The sequence below is a fragment of the Candoia aspera genome, chromosome 7 (genome assembly GCF_035149785.1).
Source record: "Candoia aspera isolate rCanAsp1 chromosome 7, rCanAsp1.hap2, whole genome shotgun sequence".
In the NCBI taxonomy this organism is placed as follows: Eukaryota; Metazoa; Chordata; class Lepidosauria; order Squamata; family Boidae; genus Candoia; species Candoia aspera.
The window spans coordinates 81,294,707-81,316,914 of NC_086159.1; the positions used below are offsets into that span (position 1 = coordinate 81,294,707).

Below are 22,208 nucleotides of genomic sequence, written 5' to 3' on the forward strand. Positions count from 1 at the left end.
CCCTTGCATGCACGCACGTCTAGCATCACAAAAATCGCTCGAGTTAGGGTTGCAACCGGGGTCGACGGGCTAATTCACTCCCTGCGCGCGCGGACTCCCCGGCATGCGCGACGTCACCATGTCTCTCCGCGCATGCGTGCAGGGGAGCATGACGTCACGGACGCGAGGCGGAAAGAGGCGCCCGCGGCACGAGGCCTCTCAAGCGAACCCCCCTGACCTCTGACCCGAGCGCGCAGTGCGGGGTTTGCGTCTCGACGCGCCTCGCGCGGCGCACGTCCCTCTCCCCGCCTGGCGATGGCGGCTGGCGGGGAAGCGCTGCCCGAGCTGGCGGCGCAGCTGAGGCGCCTGGCGGAAAACGCCTCGGGGGCGGCGGCGCTGCCGGACGGGCCGGCGACGCTGAGGCGAGCGACGGGCCTCTTCCGGGACGCGGCCCTGAGGTGAGGACGGTGCCGGCGGGGCGTCACGTGGGAACGCGCGCACGCGTGTCGGCGGCGGGAGGCCGGGCGGCCGCGTTGGCGCACCGAGGGGGGTGCGGCTGGACTCGGGGGTCGCTTCCTGGCCGGGGGGGGCCGTGCGCCTGATGCGTCACCTCTTGTCGCCATGGCAACGGAGGCTGCCTACCCCCATCGAGGTCCCTCCTGGGGCAGGAACGTTTTCTGGCCTGAAGGCTGACGGGAATGCCCGGACGCGAGTGGCGGAAGGGGTCTAGTCCGGTGCTTTTCAACCGTGGCGACTTTAAGGTGTGTGGGCTTCAGCTCCCAGAATTCATCGGGTCTTCTGACAGACTGGCCGGGCGCGTCGGTGAACACCCACCCGCGGTCAGAAGACGCGATGAAGCCTCCCTCATCTCCCCACAGATGGACAGGCTCAACCACCGTTTCACCTGGGAAGCGGTGAGCATCCGAGGCCAGGCCAAGTGCAGACACGCTAGGGAATCCCTAGAAGCTGGGCATTCAGACACATCAGCCATCGACAGACACCTAGAGATAAACCGCGTTTGCACACCATTCAAAAGAGACAATTAAAAAGCTGGGAAGGAAACCAAAAGACCAGAACACATCTCCTCCAGCAGCCAACACCCAGAGAAGCAGGGATCAATAGCAGACAAACAGTCAAGCAGAAAACAGTAATCTAATCAAGGAACCACCAAGGAGAACCCCGCACCCCCACCCACACTGGCAGGGCGAGCTACTGCGTGTAAGCAGGGAGCAGACCCCACCCTCCCTCCCTCCCCAGCACTGATGATGTTCCCTAGTGGGGTAATGAAACATCTGCAAGCAAACAACCAAGCTCAGAAAGCACCAGGGACTCCACAGTTCAATCCTGAGCTACATACTGTATATTCTCTTTTATTGGAACCAAATAACTGTACTCTATTTCTGGGCTGGGCTTGGTTGTATGCTGTTCTTTAACTAAACCTTATGACTTACCATTTTATTTGAAACCCAAAGAGCCATCAGTTGGGTTTTCTGGAAACTTGGACTTGAAAGTTGATCGGACTCAGTTTCTCCAAAGACTGCCGCTAGGTCTTTATACGGTACTGGGATTTGGGGTTCCCCCAGGGCTAGGTTGGGCTTCGGGAGTTCCGCCACGCCAGCCATTATTTCTAAGTCCAGGGGTGGCTCAGGTTCCAGCCACCTTCCATATGCCCCATCTGTGAACTGCAACTGCCCCGTAATCCAATCCACCTTGGGGTTTCTTTGCTTCAGCCACACTAACCCCAGCATTATAGATTGATGTACTATAGGGGTCGCTAGGAATCTCTGAGTCAGGTACTGCTTTCTCAGGTAAGGTAGCATCCTCAGGGCAGGTTGCCATTATTTGTGATTCAGAGCTTTCTGTGACGGTCCCAGTACCAGGATCTTAATTTAAGCAATTCTCCAGGGAGTTCATTAGAAGGCTGAAGAATCCATTTATTAAAATCCAATTACACCCAGGACAGTTTCAAAGCTCTGAATAACCTTTTGGTGCCAAAGCATTCAAAGTAATTCCTTCTCTCTGACATCACCCCTCCTCCCTGTCTTACGAATGATCTCTTTCTCACTCCTGATCACCCCCTCCCAGCTCCTTAGAGCCCAGGTGCCTTATCAGTTTGTCCTTGGCTCTAATGGTTTGTGAAGGAATGTGCTGAAGCATTTTCTCTGTGTGCGAAGCTGGAAAGCTGACACAGGTTTGTTCTCCCTCAGCTGATGCATTTAGCAGTGCTTTATGGCAGGTGTGCGAAGGGAGCCTGACACAAGGCCCATGGCAAACTCCATTTCAGGTAATGGCTTGTTGGGGAGAGACAATATCGGATTCAGAGATTAGCAGGCCAGTCTCGATGTCAGAGTCGTTTTTGTGATCATGGATTCTTGTATGGAGGGGAATCTAGATCATGAAACACTGCCTTAGATTCACTGTGATGGCATTCACACTTTGTTGCCCAGGATCCCTTTGCGCAATTTTGTGTGATGGTACAGTACTCCCTCTTGCAACAACCATTTTTTCTAATCATGCTCATCTCCATTCTTTCTCAGTCCTCTTATCTTCTCTGCCCATCTTTTGATTCCACTCCTTTCTCATCTCTTCCTTCTGCCTTTCACAAGTCTTTCATTTGATCTGAAGATAATTTTCAGTTGAAATAGGTTTTTTTGTTTAGTTATGTCTCATTCATTTATCAGTTTTGACTTACTTTATCCTGTTTTTTACCTCTATAAAAACCAGGAAAAATATTGTTGTATGAGGCTGACTTTTTTCAGAGTGTTTCCTGTGGGTCTAGTCATAGATGGGCAGGGCCTTAATAACTTTTTGTAGCATTTATATGGCTTCCCTACTCAAACAGTGTGATTCAGGGTGGCATGCAAAAAACAAACAAACAACAACAAAAACCAAATGCAACATAAGGAAGACAACGCAATGCATTAAATCCTGCCAAAGAAATAACTAGACTAAAATGTGTTACAATTCATCCAGCTGGGACTGTACTCATCCTGACCCAAAGGCCTGGGGAAGGGCCACATCTTGACTGCCTCTCTAAAGGCCTACAGGGTTGGAGCCAGCCATATCTATCTATCTGTCTGTCTGTCTGTCTATCAATTTTTTATCACCGCCCATCTCCTCCACACAGGGGACTCTGGGTGGTTCACAATAAAACAGTTTAAAATTCAATAAAATCATAAATATCATTAATCCATAAATATCAATATCAATAAATAAATATAAAATGTAATGAGATCCGAGTAATGGCAGATCTAATACCACCCAAAGGGGAACAAGACCGGCTTCGGCAGGACTAGGGAGCCAACCAACCCCAAGAGTGGCTCTTCCTCTCCCTACTCCAGGCATGGTGACAAAGCCAGGTCTTCAGTCGTTTCCTGAAATCCAAAAGAGAGGAGGCTAGCCTCACTTCCGGGGGAAGGGTGTTCCAAAGGGCGGGAGTGCTGCAGAGAAGGCCTGCCTCCTGGACCCTGCCAGGTGGAGTTCTCGTGCAGACGGAGTCTGCAGCATGCCCTCTCTGCATCAGCGGGTGGGACGGGTTGATATAACAGGGATGAGAGGGTCCCTTAGGTAACCTGGACCCATGCCATGTAGGGCTTTAAAGGTGATAACCAACACCTTGAACTGGACCCAGAAGCAAACTGGCACCCAATGCAGCTTGCGCAGCAATGGGGTAATATGTGCTGATCTTGAAGCACCCAAAATTGCCTGCGCAGCTGCATGTTGGACCAGCTATAGCTTCCGGATACTCTTCAAGGGTAGCCCCATGTAGAGCACATTACAGTAGTCTATATGGGAGATGACCAGGGCATGAGTGACCGTTCGAAGGGTCTCTCGCTCCAGGAAGGGGCGTAACTGGTGCACAACACAAAGGGGGAAGATCATTCCAGAAAACAGACCACCACTAAGAAGGCACACCTCCCAGGTCCTATAAGGTGACACTGTTTCAGTGATGGGACCTGGGGTGTGTCCTCCTTGTTAGAGCATGTGGAACAGGCAGACACCCTTGGGAAGAAGCAGTCGTGCAAATAACCTGGTCCTATGCCACTGTGGGGCTTTATAGTTTCATCCAGTGGTTAAGGTGCTGGGCTAGAAACCAGGAGTCTGTGAGTTCTAGTCTCGCCTTAGGCATGAAAGCCAGCTGGGTGACCTTGGGCCAATCACTCCCTCTCTGCCCAACTCACCTCACAGGGTTGCTGTTGTAGGGAAAACAGGAGGAGGAAGGAGTATTAGGTATGTTTGCTGCTTTGAGTTATTTATAAAAATATAAAGGTGGGATAATCAAACAAATAAACAAACATTGAATTGCCTGTGGGTACCAGTGCAGCTCGTGGAGTCACATGAGAGTGATGAGGAATGCCCATAACTACAGGTAGTCCTTGTTTAGCGACTGCCTCGTACAGCAACTGTTTGCAGTTATGACAGTGATGAAAAAGTAACTTTTGACCAGTCCTCGCATTTACGACCTTGCAGGTCTATAAAACAAAGGGAAGCTGAAGTAAGATCATAAGCACAGCTGCGGTTTCACTTAGTAACTGCTTTGATTAATGACCGAGTTGCCAGTCCCGATTGTGGTAGCTGAACGAGGACTACCTGTACCTGTGCTGCTGCATTCTGGACTAGTTGAAGTTTCTGGATGGTCTTCAAGGCAACCCCGTTTATAAAGCACGTCGCAATAATCCAATTGGGAGTTGACTAAGGTGTGACCCCCCCCACTTTTTATTGTGTTGTTATAAATCATGATACATTGTATTATTTCATTTTTTAAATCTGTTCAGCCATATCTGATTCTCAAAGATTGCCTGGATAAGTCCCTGCAGTTTTCTTGGCAAGATTTCAGAAGTGGTTTGCCATTGCCTCCTTCTTAGGGCTGAGAGAGAGTGACTGGCCCAAGGTCACCCAGCTGGCTTTGTGTCTAAGGTGGGACTAGAACTCACCATCTCCCGGTTTCTAGCCTGGGCCCTTAACCACCACACCAAACGGGCTCTTTCATTATTTCAATACAGTGATGTTTATGTAATATAATTAAAGATGAAGGCATGATTGATTGAGAGCAGGGCCTCCTGGAAAGTTGTGCAAAGGCCGCCAGGCCACAGCTGCCACTTGCGCTTCTGGCGAGAGCTGGAGTCCTGGAGGACACCACAGTTGTGCACTGAATCCAAACAGAGCAGGGCTGCCCTGCTCAGAGTCACTGGGGAAGGATCCTGCAAACCCAGCAAAAGTGGGTGGAGCAAATGGTTGTCTTGGCCAAAAGATTCTGTCTCTTGAAAACCTCTGGAATGACTAATGAAATTTGGGAGACCTTGTCTCCTCATAATCCTCTTGCTTTCCACCATGTCCTGTGATTGGCCTGCATTTTTCAGTTAACATCTGGAAGGGAGGCTGCTTAGGCAAGCTTGCCCTTTCTATTCACTCTTGCAAGTGATGAGGTAACCCACTTTTTGCTCTACCCCCAATCAGACAGTCATTTCCCCTCTTGTCCTAGCAGGTGCCCAGCGCCTGCTAGACGTTTAATCCTCATTAATACCTAACCTTCTTTTGCTGATGCCTAAACTAGGCAACTCTGGGGGTAGAGGGGGGGAGAGAGGTTGCAGGATATAAAACTTGCCCAAAGAAAGCGACCCCTTTGTGAGTCAAATTCCAGAGACCGTCCTTGCCATTTTGGCTCACCCAGCAAATTAAGGATGGACTGTCTGGCGCGGTGAGTATATTCAGGGACAGTTTCTTAATAAACCTTCTTTGAAGTTCGTTGCCATCCTGGTGTCTCCCTTGGTGTTCTTGTTCTTCGGTATCCACCCCGCAAATCCTAAATTAAATGTCAATGCACAATTAGCGGCAACGCTCTAGATTCCTGTAGAACTTAGCAGTCTTCATTCTATCATAACGTTCTAACTCCTATTTTTTCTGTTCTGATAAAAAAACTAATGAGTTCTGGGCATTGTTGGGCAGTCATGTTTTTCTGATACAAATAATGGGAAAGTGGAGCTCTGGTTTACCCAAATAATAGGAATAAATTAGGAGGAGCTGTTGCTTGGATCTAAATCTCAATCTCCATCTCCTCCTTCCTCCCCATTTCTCCCCTCGAAATAAGCAATTTTTTATTTAAAAGAAAAGAAGCTTTTGCAAATTCGTTATATAGGTGTTTATGTTTACATTGGTAATACTGTTTGCTTCACTTCATGTTTGTTTTTCATTTCAGGGAAACAGCAACGGAAAGTTTGTTCCAGGATCTCCTGCAAATTTTGAAACAAGTTTCACATGAAATTGATGTGACTTACAAGGATGCCAGTGCGTTGGCACACCTGGACTCACCTTTGCTGCTGCTGTCCGAATGTTTTCGATGCCTGCGGAATGCTTGTGTGCAGTGTGCAAATAACCAAAATGTTATGAGGTATAATTTTGGCTCCTCTTGCGGGGTCTATACATGCATAGTTTATTTAAATGATTAAATTCAATCATTCGTTCACATTTCTGAGTTTTTATCTGATTTAACTTGGGAAGCTTGCTCTCTTTGAAATCCATTTCTTACTTTGTTAATTCACTTCATCTTTTGTCTACTCTCAGCATATTAATAGGAGATGATTTGTCTTTGGCATCAGAGTGAAACCTTGTGAGTGAAGCCTTGTCAGTTTGTTGAATTCATAGGTCATGCTAACTGACCGATGCATAATCTTGTATTTGTTTGACTCTGTTCAAAGGTATAAGAAATGAAGTGACAGTAAGATTAGATGAGGCTTTATTTTGAAATCTGTTTTTTTTCCTTTGGGTGTTTTGCAAGGTTATTTTCTCTTACGCTGCCTGAGTATGTTGTACAGTAGAACTATTCAGAGGGGGAAGTTCAGTGAGCTGTTCATAATTTTGTACTATTTTTATAGTACTTTAGTGCATATGAGCCACCCAATGAGTAATACTCGAAATTGTTAGAACAGCCTGTTATGTGAATCTGAGCTATTATCTCCCAAATGCAAATCATAATAATGATTGAGACAAAGATGGATTTGGCTTGGTTCAGCTATTAAAATCTAGCAGAAATAACATATTAACTTAGAATTTCTGGTTTCAGGGTTCCATTCACTTGCCACGGTCTCTCCATTAAATCTTGTTAAATATATACAGATATAGTACAAATTTTTCTTCTACAATGTATGCAATTGAACTAGAATGTATACAGTGCACATATTTCTTCTACCATAGTCCAAACTGTAAAAATGTAATTTTGCTTTAAGAAACAAATGCAAAAATAATCATATTTTAGCTCAATACAGTAGCTTTGTTTATAAGTTAATACTAGCTCAATAAATAAGATAGGGAAAGTTAGACAACCTGGTGCCCTCCAGATGTTTTGGACTTAATCATTATTAGCCTCAGTTAACAAGCAGCGGGATGCGGTGGCGCTGCGGGTTAAACCGCTGAGCTGTCGATCGGAAGGTCGGCGGTTCGAAACCGCGCGGCGGGGTGAGCTCCCGTTGCTCGTCCCAGCTTCTGCACACCAAGCAGTTCGAAAACATGCAAATGTGAGTAGATTAATTGGTACCGCTTCGGCGGGAAGGTAACGGCGTTCCGTGAGTCATGCTGGCCACATGACCCGGAAGTGTCCTATGGACAACGCCGGCTCCAAGGCTTTGAAACGGAGATGAGCACCGCCCCCTAGAGTCGGACACGACTGGACTTTACGTCAAGGGAAACCTTTACCTTTACTAACAAGCAGCAGCATTTGGGCAGTGAAGTCCAGGACAGCTGTAGGGCAATCAGTGTTTTTATTTTTAGTCTGTGAGCAATTGCTCATGAATACTACATGCATTCAAATTTGCAGGAAGGTGTCTTGTCTGAGTTTGTACCATGCAGGTGTTGTCCTATTCACTTAGGGATTCACTGAAACTTAAGATTTGACCAAGTGTGTTTAAACTTTGTGCATAAGTTCCTGCCTGGGTAATTGATATTTTTTAGTCTTCTCCCATTTAATCTAGAAATTTTTACCTCTGCTCTCTTTTTCATAATAGAAGGACAATGTCTATGTAACGTGTATATACTGTATTATAAGACTTAGAAAATAAAAAATAAATCTCCCTTAGTATAGGTAAAATTACTTATATGTAATGTCATTTAAAACAGGAATATGTGCCAATCTTTGCCACAACATACTCATTATGTTGCATGGTATAACCTAAAAGTCATTTCACCAATAAATAGCAATTATGAAGTCTTAGACTCTTATGATCCCATAATACCACTTCTTATATTTTTGTTCTAGTTTTCTAGAGTTCTCTAATACTTTGTGTGAAAAATATGAAATCAGTTCTTCATTTGAAGATGATCATGAGATACAGCTCAGTTCAGCTATTTGGATTTACATTCTAGAAAGGATAATACATTTTGGAACAGTACATGCATGCATCACTTGATTCTTTTCATTTAATTTCTTAAAATTCCATGACTTCTTACTGAACATCTGAGATGTTTTTTATTGTAAATGTGGTTTTAGAGGGCAGTGGGTTATATCAAGATATTCTAACATATATAGCCTCTGGCATTACTGCATATGGAAGGTCCCATTTGAGCAAGTCATGAACACGTGACCAGCTTTATATATTAAAGTATTTCATATTTGAATTTCTGCACAAGAAAAAATTGGGTATGAGGAGAAGAATTTATTGATGTAATTCATACCTGTTGATTAAATATAATTTGTACTGCTTCATCTGTATGCTGAAAAGGGCAGAAATTGGGAATTGTATATTCATAATGTTTGGTGGTTGCAGATTTCAGACATTCTCCATCTTCTGAATAGGATTGTTCTGAATTCAATTGGTTAAAGTTATTTCATTTTAATAGTATTTCAACCATCAATAGAGTCTGAAGAGTCAAAGTAACATATTTTTTCAATGTTATGAAAAGTACCACTCATAGTACTGTTCATTTCCATAGTCCTGAAGAATCTGTAACTCATAAATACTGAAACATTTGAATACTTGGAGCCAGTATGGCCATTGTCAAGGATGAAATGGCCTGAGTGCCTAGAGGTGGTTAAGGTCTGGATGGGGAGAAACAGACCCTAGCAAAAAAGAGCAGCTTTGGGCTTGGAGGCCTTCTGGAGCCAGAGAAGGTTCATCTTTACCTCTGGGTGGGTCAAGCTCCCATGCTCGGAGCTGTTTCCCAACCTGGTGGTTCTCCTGGACTCATGGCTCCTGCTGGAACAGTGGGAAGAGGCCATGGCCAGGAAGGCTTTTGGGCAGTTATGTCTTGTATGCCCATTGCATCCCTTCCTTGGTCAGAAGGTGTTACTTAAAGTCACTTATGTCCTTGTCATCTCAAGGTTGGACGGTTGCAACCTCATCTGCCTGGGGCTGCCCTGAAAGACCATCCAAAGGCTTAAACTGGTGCTCTGTGCGCCACCTGGGTGAATTTTAAAAAGCCCAGTAGGTAGGAGTTCTGCATCAATTTGCAATGCCTCTGTGCTGAGGGGTCCTCTTCAATTCTGGATGGTGGCAAACCCACCTGAGCCAGGAAGTTCACAGGATGATCTTTAATGCAGGGCACCGAAGTAAGATTTAATCGAATAGGTTTGTTGAGAAGGCAGTTGAGGCTCATTCAGCCAATTCCTCATTTTCCTTAATTCCATCTCTTCTGCCAGCATCTTGATGCTACCCCAGAGTTTAACAGCAGTAAAGCCTTTCTTTGCTCTGTGTTTTCTGTTTATTGTAGAGTATATATTATACTTAGGTTTTGTGGAGTTTATAATGTGTCTTGATATAATAGTGTTGCACATAATACTGGTTTCTCTGCTTGTAAATGAGGCTTTTTGGTTTTTAATAATAGGAGCTTGGGTCTGATTGCTGCATCTATCCACGTGATCCAGTTGCTACAGAAGTTAGAAACTGACCTGGACTCAGTCTTGATAGGTAAGATACTGGACAGCAGCTGCTCATACTGCAGTCTTGCAAATAAGGCCCCAAAACCTCTCACCTAAAAGCTGTTGTGCCTTTCTGAACTCACACAGTTAACCTTATTACAGAGGTGGCGTGAAAAAAGACTACCTAGCTCCATTTTACAAAAACATTTTTTCCTGGCAGCCTGGACGATGTTCTTACCATAAAACATGACTACATTTCTATCTTAAGATGAATTTAATTCTTTATGGAACTTATCTACCTGTTCCATAAATAAGATTGAAAACAACCTTTATACATGTGTGTATTCATCGAGGTTCTGACAAAAGCCACGTTCTCCAGATCAGGGGTATTTTCCTTGTCATCGTGAACTTCCCAATATACAGAAAGGGCAGAGCTGTTCTCCCTGTCCAGTGTAAGATAAAAGGAAGGGGCTCTCATTGTTATGTCAGCACCTTCTTGTTCAAAGGCCTGCAGGTAACCAAATAGGTCCTGATTGCCTAAGTGTGAGAAAAGTATTTTGCGTATTTGGCATTTACCTCCTTGTTTGTAGAGCTGGATTCCCCCCACCCTGATGTTCTGTGGTTGTTGGTGTTGCATTTCGGCATTAGGGGGTTTTCCGTTCAAAAGAGTTCTGTCTCTCGTCTCTAAGAAGGTCAAAGCAAAGTATTACTACCTGCTTTGATTGCTGTCTGGGACATGTTGTGGGAATGCCCCCTGGGATGTTTCTGGGTTTAGAGTCGTGCTGCGGAAGTGCCAGGCGGCTTCCCCATTGAGAAGGCAGGGCACCCAGGGCTCTGCAGCTCCTTGCCAACAAACCAGGATCTCAGTCAGGGCTGAGCAGTGTTTGAGGGGTCGGGGGATCCAGTTCACCTTAGTTACTTCTGTGGGGGCCTCAGGAGGCAATCCAGTGATGTTGTGGGAAAGGGTGGGGCCACTTTTCTAGCTTATTTATAGGAGGAGCTAAGAAGGTTGATAGGAGAAGTTAACCTGCCTCAGGCCTCCCATTTTCATTTTTTGCATTGTAAACTTACCAGTAACCCTTGAGCTCTTTGGGGCTGGGGTGTTTTGAGGGTAGAAATTGGAGAGCTTCCCTGCTCAGAGGTCTCTCATTCCTACCTTTTAATCTTGTGATTAAAAAAATTACAGTTTTGGTAACTACACCATTTAAAAGGTCAGGAGCACTTTAAAGCAGCCGCCTCTTTTCCCGAACTTGTGCAGCTGCCCTTGGCACGAATGACTTGAGAGCAGGATTCTCTCCCTGTTCAGTTCAGATGCTGCTAATCCTATTAAGATGCGGGTTTCAGCCCAAGATGTACCTCTTCACCTGAGATTTTGATGGGACTGAAGCTTTTGTCTTGCTCTTGACTGTTTTTGCATTGTCTCATGTTTTAGAGGTTTTAAAACTTTTAGAGTTTTGCAGAATAATAATAATTATAATAGTTTTACAGTTCTTTTTAGTTTTTGGTCAGTGTTTTTAATGACTTGTACTCTGCTTTGGGATTGTTTTTAATGATGAAAAGGGAGAAGGTAAATAAATAAATAGCCAATGTCGTGAGTTGTATAGAGTCTGTATGTGTACGTGTGTGTGTGTGTGTGTGTGTGTGTGAGAGACATGCAGTTATTTCATACAGACAAAAAAACCCTCTAACTTAAATCATATTTCTCCCATTCTCATTAATGGATTGCGTAGATAATACAGTCCACTTTGTGAAATGAAACATTCCGTACAAATTTAGGGATGAGCTACAAAGCCAACGTGCAACATTAAATACATATTTCCATCTAACATGCAGATTATGAAAAAATGCACATTTCATTGGCTGGGAAGAGGGATCCTTGGTGGGATTGGAAGATACGTGAAGAGGTTATCCCATTTTTTCCTCCTTTACAGCTGGACAATTCTAAAGAAAATACCTCCTCGGGTAGTAGTCAATATTTATTTGACAAGAAATGCTCATTGATTCTGATTAAATTCTTCAAGATATATAATATTTAGCAGTCAGCTTTTCCATTGCAGATCTTTGCATATATTATTTTTAAATTGGAATTTCCTTTTAAGTAGTGCAGTTTGTTAGTCTTAAATTCAGGGCAATCCCTTTTTAAGTAACTAAGAAAAAAAACTGATGCAGATTACATTATTGGTGCCAGTTCTTTACTACTGTGATTGGAGCAAGAACTGTAATTATATTGTCAAAATAATATTTGGGGTATTCATTTCTGGGAATAATGGCATGTGTGATGAATATATTATACTTGTCAAAATTTTGAATAAACATACTGTATGTGTGAGTTTTTATTTGACTTACTGGTGGTTTCATCTTCCAACCTGTTCCAAAAAAAGTTTTGCCTTGTAACACTACCAGAACTATAAATCACTATAAATTTTCACTATTAATGCTTGGCTTTTGTTTTGAGATGCTTGTTTCTTTTCTTCCTCTGTTTGCTAATTGCTGCATTATGCATTGAAGTGAAACATATTTTTCCCCCCCTGGGATACTATTGGATCAATGTGTTGTAGAAGTAATTATAAAATTAATACCTTTTTATGTGGGAGCCGAATGGAATAGCTAAGAAGAAAGAATATTTATGTAATTTGCCCACGAGAGACTTTAATATTCAGTTTATAACTGAACGGACAGTCAGCTACAGACTTGGTAGAGATTTAGTCTGTTATCTTACGCCCACTGATGTCCCATCATTATAATTATAGGAAAAGATGAGAATGTAAAGCTCAGAATTTGGATAAGGGAAGGAATAAGATAGAAAATGGATGTTTAGAACCAAAGCGTTTAGTATTAATTTAATCAGTTATCCTGTTTCATTTTTAATTAATTGGCAAAGGACAGATATTTGGAAGGGGAGGAATGAATCCGAGGGGGAGGCAGTAGCACTGGATGCTTGCTTAAAAAAGATTACTGTTCATTTCCTTCTGGCACCCATCGTTGCAGTCACATTGCCGTATCATCCTTTGTTTATCCACTGCTCTGAATTTTCTTTTCTTTAATCTTTGTTTAATGCATAAAGCACCATTGGTTAAGTCCCCACAACACATGAAGCCAGGGTAAAAGAGGGAGGGAAGGAGAAATGCTTCCAAATAAAATGCAATGGTTGTAGTGCCCTCACTAACCCCATCACAGTGGGTGTCCAGCAGGGATTTATTCTTACTCTTCTATTCTTCAGTATTTATTTTAATTGCAAAGTGTAGGCTCTAATGCAGTATTTCTCAAGCTTGGCCGCTTGAAGCTTGCTGGGGAATTCTGGGAGTTGAAGTCCACACCTCTTCAAGCGGCCAAGCTTGAGAAACACTGCTCTAATGAATGTCATCCTTCAGCATTACACACAGACTCACCCCCATGGTATTGTATGCTGACAATGCCACCATCCTTTCCTTCGGAAGACTCTGCAAGCACCAGCTAGCTTTTGCTGCCAAGAAAAACTTTTACACCAAAATAAAGATGATCCTGTTTACAGAAAGACGCTCTAACTGCAGACCTGAACAACAAATTAACAGCATTCAGGCAGAGCTAACTAGGTGGTTTAAATATTTAAGCCTCACTTTCCACTCATCCTTGACATGGAGTCAACAAATCTGCGAAGTTTCATCCTGTGCTAGAGGTCACAAATGAGATAATTAGCTAGGCAAGTTCCAAATTATGCTTTAGGCAATTTTTATCATGGCCCCTTCACTATCCCAGACTACATTTTTCAAGATATTTTCTCCCTGAAACAGAAGGATGTTTACATTAGAATAGAACAGAACAGAACAGAACACTTTATTGGCCAAGTATGATTAGACATACAAGGAATCTGACTTCGGTGGAAGACCTCTCAATACATTTACAGAACATCAAAAATAATAATAAAGTAATAATGTTATTTACTAAAACTATACAATCAAGAAAGAAAAAAATTGAAGGAAATAATACTACGGCTATGAACTAACACTCATATTTAAAGGGAGAATTAAGGGACAATATACTGCATCTGTTGTCCAACATACGTTCACATCTAACAGAGCATTACAGGTCACCTCTTAGCAGTCATGTCTTACCATACATTGTCAATCATTATGTCAGGCTACATTAATTAGGAGTCCAACAGAGCAGTGGCACGAGAGAAAAAACTGTTTCGATGTCTAGATGTTTTGACATACGGTACTCTGTAGTGCCATCCTGATGGTAGAAGTTGAAACTCTTTATGTCCAGGATGCGAAGGGCCTGCAGGTATCTTCTCCACCCTCCTTTTGACCCTTGCAGCATACAGGTCTTCTGTCGAAGGCAGGCGGATTGCAGTAATTCTTTCTGCAGAAGCTAGTTCAGGATCCTGAATCCAAATGTGGTGAGGTGATTCAGTAAGATTCCCTATCTGGGTCACTTCTGCACGTGCTCGGGTGCAGCTATCGAAACAGCTGTCCACATCCTGTTGCCCAGCGCACTGGATCAGGACTGGGGATTGACATTACTGCGCCTGTTCCTTGTTAAGTGCAGAGACTGGACCGAGTCTGAGCTTGTACAGTTCCTCCTTGTGGATGTTGCTGTTGAAACATCTGTGAAAGTCGCGGGTTCTGCTCCATGGCAACTGTCATTATAAGCCTCAGCCTAGATATTATTTATCAATTCTAAAATGTGTGTGTTAATTACAAAGATAGTTCCACCAACCCTTCTCAGGGAACGCTCTTGTACTCAGAGCAGCTCACCACTCGGCAGCCATTTATCCAGTGCTTAGTTGAAAAAGGAGGACTGACTCCCAAGCAAGCTATAGACGAATCTCCTGCAGAAAGGAGCCGTTATCCAACTACACAACTTGAAAAGGAAAATATTGTCAGTTACTCAACAGTGTAGGACCCACGAATGACCTCCCCTTGAAATGTCATACCTATTATAGGCCTTGAGGATCTTCAGTAAAATCTAGGATTATTGGTGCATTTATTAAACAAAATATTCTGCGCACAAGAGGAAAAAGGAAAGGGAAAAAACTGGTTTTACTGCAATTCTCTTCGTTAACATTTATGTCAGTTGCTTAACAGTAGGAAAGAAATGGGTAATTAAGCATCTAAACTATTGCAGTACAGGCAGATTTTTAAGTGGTCCTTCAGTTGGGACAGTTGGCAATAAAACCCTTCGTTGACTATAGAAAGTTCTAACAGCCTGTAATTGACAGAGAATGTGTGTCTGTTCAACCTTCTAACTATCAGGTTTGTTACAATCCTAAAATTGTACAGTATCCATTTCCATTGTCCTCCTGTTTCCAAACAGGATATAATTCAAAGGAATGTGAGAATCTACAAAATCTACTAAATCCTCCCAAATAAAATCAGTATGTGAAATAACTTTAGTCTAATGGAAGTGAATGATTTTGTTACAAAAGTGGGTGCAGTCAGTCTAGCACAGTTTCACTAAGTCCAACTCAAAGTGATCTCACATAACTCTACCCTCATGGCTGCCATTAAGGACAGTTTTGGAGGGCGGGTCTGCTAATATATCCCCACCAATTTTAAGCTGTTACACAGGAAGAGGCAGTCTGGACATCCCTGGGCAGGAAATGGTATCATATGCACCATGATGTCATTGTGCACATGATGCAGATTAGGTCGTTTGTATTTGCCATGTTGCAGTTGACCAAAATTACCTAACTGGCTTCATTTGCACAATAATGCATGTGACTCCTTTGCAGGCTGTTCCAGGTGTCCAAGGGATGCAGGTTCCTGACAAACTTTGGACTCTTTTTGCAGGTCCACTTACAGTTTGTGATGGTGGTATTGCCCTAAACACACATGTGTGCACATACAACACATACTCTGCATGTATGAGTGTAGGAGGGATGAGGAAATAAGCTTTAAAAGCAAGTTTTAAAATAAAGGTTTGGTTCTTATTTAACATGTGAGTCTGTGCCTATGCCTAGCTGAGTGCAACACACTATGTACTAGTCACATTCCTGATTTTCTTCACAAAAAAAGCAGGCCTGATTTTGGAGGGATATTTATGGAGAAAATGAGATGCGAGCATTTGATAATTGAAAGGGGATGAAAAGGAAAGTAGGTAACGGGCAGCAAACTTGGGGTATATGCTTGCTATTCCATTGGGTTATAGGAACTCTCTAAATCTCTTTGGCTTGGAAAAATCAAACAAAGGCACCAGCAAATTGTGGGCCATCAGAACACTTGATACCATGTGGAACAAATACCCTGAGCTCAGAACATTCAGCACACCCCTGCAGATTAAAATTGGTAAGCGATGCATGACTGCATTCAACCAGGTTTTGATGGAAAAATCAGATGTGGTCAACCAACATTTTGCCTACTGTTCACATAATCCTGGTGTAACAGAACCCAGAGCCTGCTGTTGGAAAAAAAAAGTTATGTGCAGTGTCTTAATATGTGAATTTTTTTGCAGGTGCTCAGTGATTGATCAAGGAGCATAAGATTTCATATCATAACCATTTTGTAATACCCTTTGAATAAAATGCTACAAAAAATTACTCGCGGGAGCAGTTTTGGAATACCCCTAAGTAATTGTTTTCATATGTTTCCACCAATAAAACAGCATTTTTGGTGTGTTCTGCACTGCAGAAAGTAAGGCCTTCAAACTGTGTAAAATGTTCGGCTGCTTGAAAATTAAGTGACAGGGATCACATGCATCTGCATACATTTTACTGTAATTGGCTCTGGACTTGTTTTACCAGTTAGGGTGTTTTTTAAAAAAAAACATGCACGCACACAGTTTCTTTCTGATAGTGTAGAAGCAAACTGGTCTACCAGCATTTTAGGTGAAATAGATCTAGAGTTGGACAGTGGATTCAGAATATATTAATTCTAATTTTATTAAATACATTACTGCAGGGCCAGAGTGCCACTCTTAACTATGTTATGCTTACCAAAGTCCGTGTCACTCTCGTTTGCTTCTGGCAGTTTTGCTGGCAGATCAGACCAGGCTGTCATGCAAGATCAGGCCCGAGCATGCCTTGCGCTGTGTTTTCTCCTGGTGAATGGCACATAAAGTGACTTTTGTTTGGGTAGCTTACATTTAAGAACCAGCAACAGAGAAATCAAGGATCCTTCTGCACTGCTCATCTCCTGTTGCTGGCAAATCACCCAATGAATGTTTCAATAGCTAGGCTGCCAAGTGCTTTGCCAGGTATCTTCCATTTAGAGCAATTAAGCCCCATGCCTCGCAAAATCTCCACTACAAATTCTGCCAAGAATGTACAGAGGAATTTTGCTAGTACAACCTTCTTGACATGTGTTCTGCCATGAACATCAAACTGTTGGTCTGTTTATATACACGCAGAAGTAGACAGCTGCTTTGAGGCGTTGCCAGCAGATGGCGCCGTTTGCCCCAGAGGACCTTTTACCTATTTGAAGGCAGCGTGCTGTTACATCACACTGTATTGCATTTAAAAACGAGGGACGCACGCAACTGTTCCTTTAAAAAATGGTAAAAATATTGAAAGAAAATCATTCTGATGAGTTGTGTTAATAATGCTGTTTCATTATACTTACACGTAATACATTGATTATAAATCTTCATGGGATGTATGAACTTCCACATTTCATCGGTATCTGGAATGAGAGGATAGCATTGTGAGAACGTGTGTGACAGAAGGAACAGAAAAAGACCCGGATACAACAGCAGCAATTCTTTTAGAGAAATCTGGGTTTTTTCAAACCCCCACACAGATTGGGGAGTGGGCCCTCTGATTTAAAGTACAAAAGAGACATACAGGAGTGGGAACGGAGCCCTTTAATCCTATCCACTTTGTGTGTGGGCTTGAACTCATTTGCCTGACAAGAACTCATTTACTTCTAAAATGTGGAATATGCCAATTTGTACCTGGTTTATTAGTTTAAATCAGGGTTTCTCAACCTTGGCAACTTGAAGATGTGTGGCCTTCAACTCCCAGAATTCCCCAGCCAGCATGGGGAATGAATAAATTGGATTGCATGGTTTAAATAAGTTGGATTGCATGGTATTGGGACTAGTTGGAGAGTTGGGACCTCTGGCCACTAGAGGGGGCTGTGATACGCTCTTTGAGGACAGGCAGCAGGAGATTGAAGGCACCTTTGCTCAAAGATATCCCTTGAGTTCTGCAAACCTTTAAACTGGAGAAGGTGTTAAGATATGACGCCCAACTTTGTCTTTTAAAAAAGAGACCCGTTAAAGCAACTGATTATACTCTCTGCTCATTCCTTCCTCCTTTTTTTGTTGACCTGTAAACCGGGTCCATACTCCCCATCCCGTTACCCATTGAAGTGCAGAGTTGGGGCTTGTGCTACCATCGGCTTGTACAGTCTGGGTTTTTCTGTGCTTGTTGTGTAAGCCAGAGTTAGTGACTGTCTTCCTGCTGTGATGGTTGTGCTTCCTTAGTTGCATATCTCTACTTCTTGTGAGTAATGAGTGTAGGTTCTTGACATCAGTCTTCCAAGTGAGATGACTTTCTTGGAAAAAGCTTTCTCTTATGGATTGTATTACTTAACTGGAGTAAAAATAAGGCACCAGAAAGGTAGCCACTCAGGAATCTTTTTGTTTTGTAGGAATTCATTTCTCACTTTTTCAATAATTTCCAGAATGGCTTAAATTAAATAGCATAACTTGTGTTTTGGAGATAGTTAAGTTCAGCAAAATTAGGACTAATGGGTAGAATTGTCTTCATGGTGAGTCAATATTCACAGAATGAAAGTTAAGTTAAAAACTATTTTAATATTGAAATTTTGCTCAGTTTTGGACTGCATATATATTTGTGCTTGTGTACCTTGGAGAGAGAGCTCTTAACCTGAGGAACTCCACAGTGGAGTAACCAGGGTTAACTCCAAATCCTTACCATGTTTGGCTTGTTTGGGAATGGCAAGCTAGAAGCTGGGGAAGGTATAACTCAAAAGCCTTTTCTTGCCGGGGAACTCCTGGCATGCTTAGTTCTTTCTGCTGGATAAGGAGCTGAGAGAGAGTGATGGGAGAAGGTACAACGGCTTTCCAGAATTCTGGTTTGTCCTTTTGTCTGAATGCAGATTTATTTGAGTAGCCTTTTATAGCAATACTTTGTGTGTGTGCCTTCGAGTCGATCTTGACTCCTGGCGATTGACTGGACTAGTCCCTGCAGCTTTCTTGACAAGATTTCCAGAAGTGGTTTGCCATCGCCTCCTTCCTGGGGCTGAGAGAGAGGGGCTGGCCCAGGGTCACCCAGCTGGCTTCATGCCCAAGACAGGACTAGAACTCAGTGTCTCCCAGTTTCTAGCCTGGTGCCTTCACCACCGCACCAAACCAGCTCTCCTTTATATTTGACAGAGAAGTTAAATGTGGGAGGAGATGGGCAGTGACAAATTTGATAGATAGATAGATGGATAGATGGATAGATGGATAGATAAACCAAGTAATATTTGTCCTAATGGGAATAAAATGTAGATGGTCAAAAATTACCAAGTAGAACTTGAAAGAGGAAGAGAAGAGATCATTAACATATTGGTTAGGGAGGGAATAAAAATAAATCTGATGATGTGCTGTGGATTTTTAACTTAGTAAACTCAGTAAGAGCCATTAATCTTATGAAAAGTGGCATATTTGGAAAATATAGAAGGAAAAGGGAATATTGATAATTTGTAGAGTGGAAAATCTGGGCAAAAATAAATAATGACCATATTATTTCTTCTAAAAGTCTTACTTTGTATCTCTATTAGAAAAAACAAATAATCCATAGCCTCCATGTTTCAAAGCACTTGATTTAAAATGTCAACATATGGTGTCAACATTTCTTTTTTGTTTTTGTTTTGTTCTATTGTAAAAGGTAAACAAAATTATTTTATATTGTATATTGCTGTTATTTAATAAGTAGCAGCAACTGGATTATCTATATGGAGAGTTTTGCTTTATTCCTTGCCTCTATCATTTCCATAAGTGTTGGTGCGTCGTTCAGTACTGCATACATTGATGACTCATTCTTTCATGCATAAAGATAGATATTCTTTGTTACTCTGAGAGCTAACTTTAGATGTTTTTAAGCGGCGGCATCATTTGAAGAAAAAACTTGTACAAAATGTAGAGAGAGAGGATTTTTTGTATGGAGTCCCTGGTGCCCTAATTTTAAATTGTCCTTCTGTTTGCTTCAAGAAGCAACATTCCCAGGCCCTCCTAACAACTCTGATTGCTAGCTGGCTCAGCACCTTTTGGAGAAATACTCCATTACAGTTTCCAGGGCCTGGCAATCAACTCTTCTGTTTTAATAATAATCTGGTTAACTGCATTTTAATATTTAATGGTATGTTTAAATGCCAGCCTTTAAACAAGGAAGAAATTATTGATTTTGCCAGAAATGCCCTCTGTCTTAATGTTGTGGACATCTACCAACTGGCATTCTTTTTGTTTGTTTGTTTTCTTGGTTGGTTTTTAGAAGGTTTTTTTTTTATTATTCTTACTCTTACAACTTTAAATCCATTGGCCTTCTGCTTTTGGATCATAGCTACTGGATGAAATGTTTCACTGAAAATCAATTTTTTAAAAACCCCAAATCATACAGAGAGGAAGATTTATATAATGTGTGTAATATCTAAAACTAGCATACTGGATGCATTTGAAAGAAAGCAAATGCTGGCGATGGAATATGCTGGCTTCAATTTTCTAGTATGGAGATCTGAGGGTGTTGAGTTCCTTGACTGCAAATTGCAGTGGTTTGCCAAGCTGTCTAAAAATAAAGTGGGTCGTGAGTGACTTCAATATTTTCCTTTTGAAATATTGCTATTTTACACCATACAGCCTGTAATAATATTGTTCCTGCATTGGATTTGTACTTTCCTTCCATTGTCTCTTCGCTCACTTGTTCAAGTCACCATACCTGTCAATATTCCGTTACGTGCTGGATTTAAATAATTCTTTGTATAAATATTTGGGGGCAAAACTTTTTAAAAAATGGCAATCTGTACAGCGTATAGACTTTGTTATGTTTCCTTACCTGGGTGAACTTGGGATATTTTTTTCAAGTTTCCTCTTCAGCAAAAAGGGAGATACTTTCACTGCTGTTTTGCAGCAGCGAATGAAACATACATTCTGCAACCTAGTCTTGAATTAAGACAATACCTTTATTAAGGGAAATCTGCAGTAATAACTTCTGCTTAGCATAAAACATAAATAAATCTAGCATTACTTAAATCTATATGCACGCACGTAGAGACACTGTTGTGTTGGGAGACAAATGTGTGTTTAATATTTGAAGTAGAGGAGCTGTGTTGATTTTTGCATTGCATCCCCTTGACACTGAAATGGAGCCATTTAGGATGTGTTTTGGGGTCAGCCGTCTCATGAGTAGAAGCACAGATCTGTACAAGGGCTATTTTCTCAAGAGAACTCCACGCTGCTTACAGTGATGCCACATACAGGTTGGCACTGGCTTTGCTGACCCTTCTAGCATTAGCCTCCAGCTGTTATGTCAGGACCCACCATAACAGCATTCTGATTTAAAGTGGGTCGTCCTTCATCCCTGTTTTTACTTTTAGTGACTCCCTCCTCCCACTTTCTTCTTAAGGGAAAAAGAAGACGAGGCTATGCACGGAGAAAGAACAGAAGAGGCAGTCTGAAAAGGATAGACCTATAATTCATGGAGTACAAAAGTAGGCTCCGTGTGTTACATAGCTGATGAACTTGCTTCTAGGATTGACAAATGAAAGGCTAGTGGTTGATAAACGGGGTAAGGAAGCTAGCCAGGCTGTCCTCATAACCCCCATTTTAATACAAGCTTAGGGATGTGTTTAGAATTCTTTAATATAAGCAATTTTCTTCTTTGCTTTATGACATGTATCTTTTTCCCCCTCTAGCTATTCGTTGTAGCCTCCAGTTTCTTGGAAATATTGCGACAGGAAACCGTGATTCCCAGACTTCAGTTTGGAAACTTGCTTTCCCTTCGCTTTTCTTGTAAGCATCTGCAGGTGTCATCTTTTTCTCTCACGAAGGGCAGAGTTGCTTGAAAGTACTTTAGTGATGCTTGATTCTAAGGTTCATTGATGTTGTTTGCTCGCCCTAAAGTTCTTTGGAGATAAAAGTGTTGGGGGAACAAGGGAATTGGGATTATATTACGTGGCTTTCTTCCTCCATGTTAATTTAAAGGATCAAAACACGTTTTTAAATTGGATTAAATTGGATTGCAGGACCACCAGCTTCTCGCTGTGGCTTAAAGATTTATATTTAATCAAACGCAGATAGGTAGATTCTACCTCTTAGGAAAGATCTGCTTTCTATCACCTGTAGATGCAGAAGTTAAAATTCATTCATGTTTGGTTATCTCCAGTGAATAACTGGACAAAGTGTCAACTGAAAGTAGATTAAAAAAAAAAGGAAGCCTTGGTTTGCAGATGAATAAGGTGGT

At 42.2% G+C, this 22,208-nt stretch overlaps 1 protein-coding gene across 1 annotated transcript in view; it reads left to right on the forward strand.

The window, feature by feature from the left end:
• The first annotated feature begins 266 nt into the window (after window positions 1-266).
• Window positions 267-22,208, forward strand: part of ATXN10 (ataxin 10) — a 75,906-nt gene continuing 53,964 nt past the window's right edge. Inside the window, exons 1-4 of the mRNA XM_063308297.1 lie at window positions 267-437; window positions 6,176-6,367; window positions 9,793-9,875; window positions 21,661-21,757. Coding sequence (XP_063164367.1) covers window positions 295-437; window positions 6,176-6,367; window positions 9,793-9,875; window positions 21,661-21,757 — 515 coding nt within the window. The 5' untranslated portion in view covers window positions 267-294. The remainder of the gene's footprint in view (window positions 438-6,175; window positions 6,368-9,792; window positions 9,876-21,660; window positions 21,758-22,208) is intronic.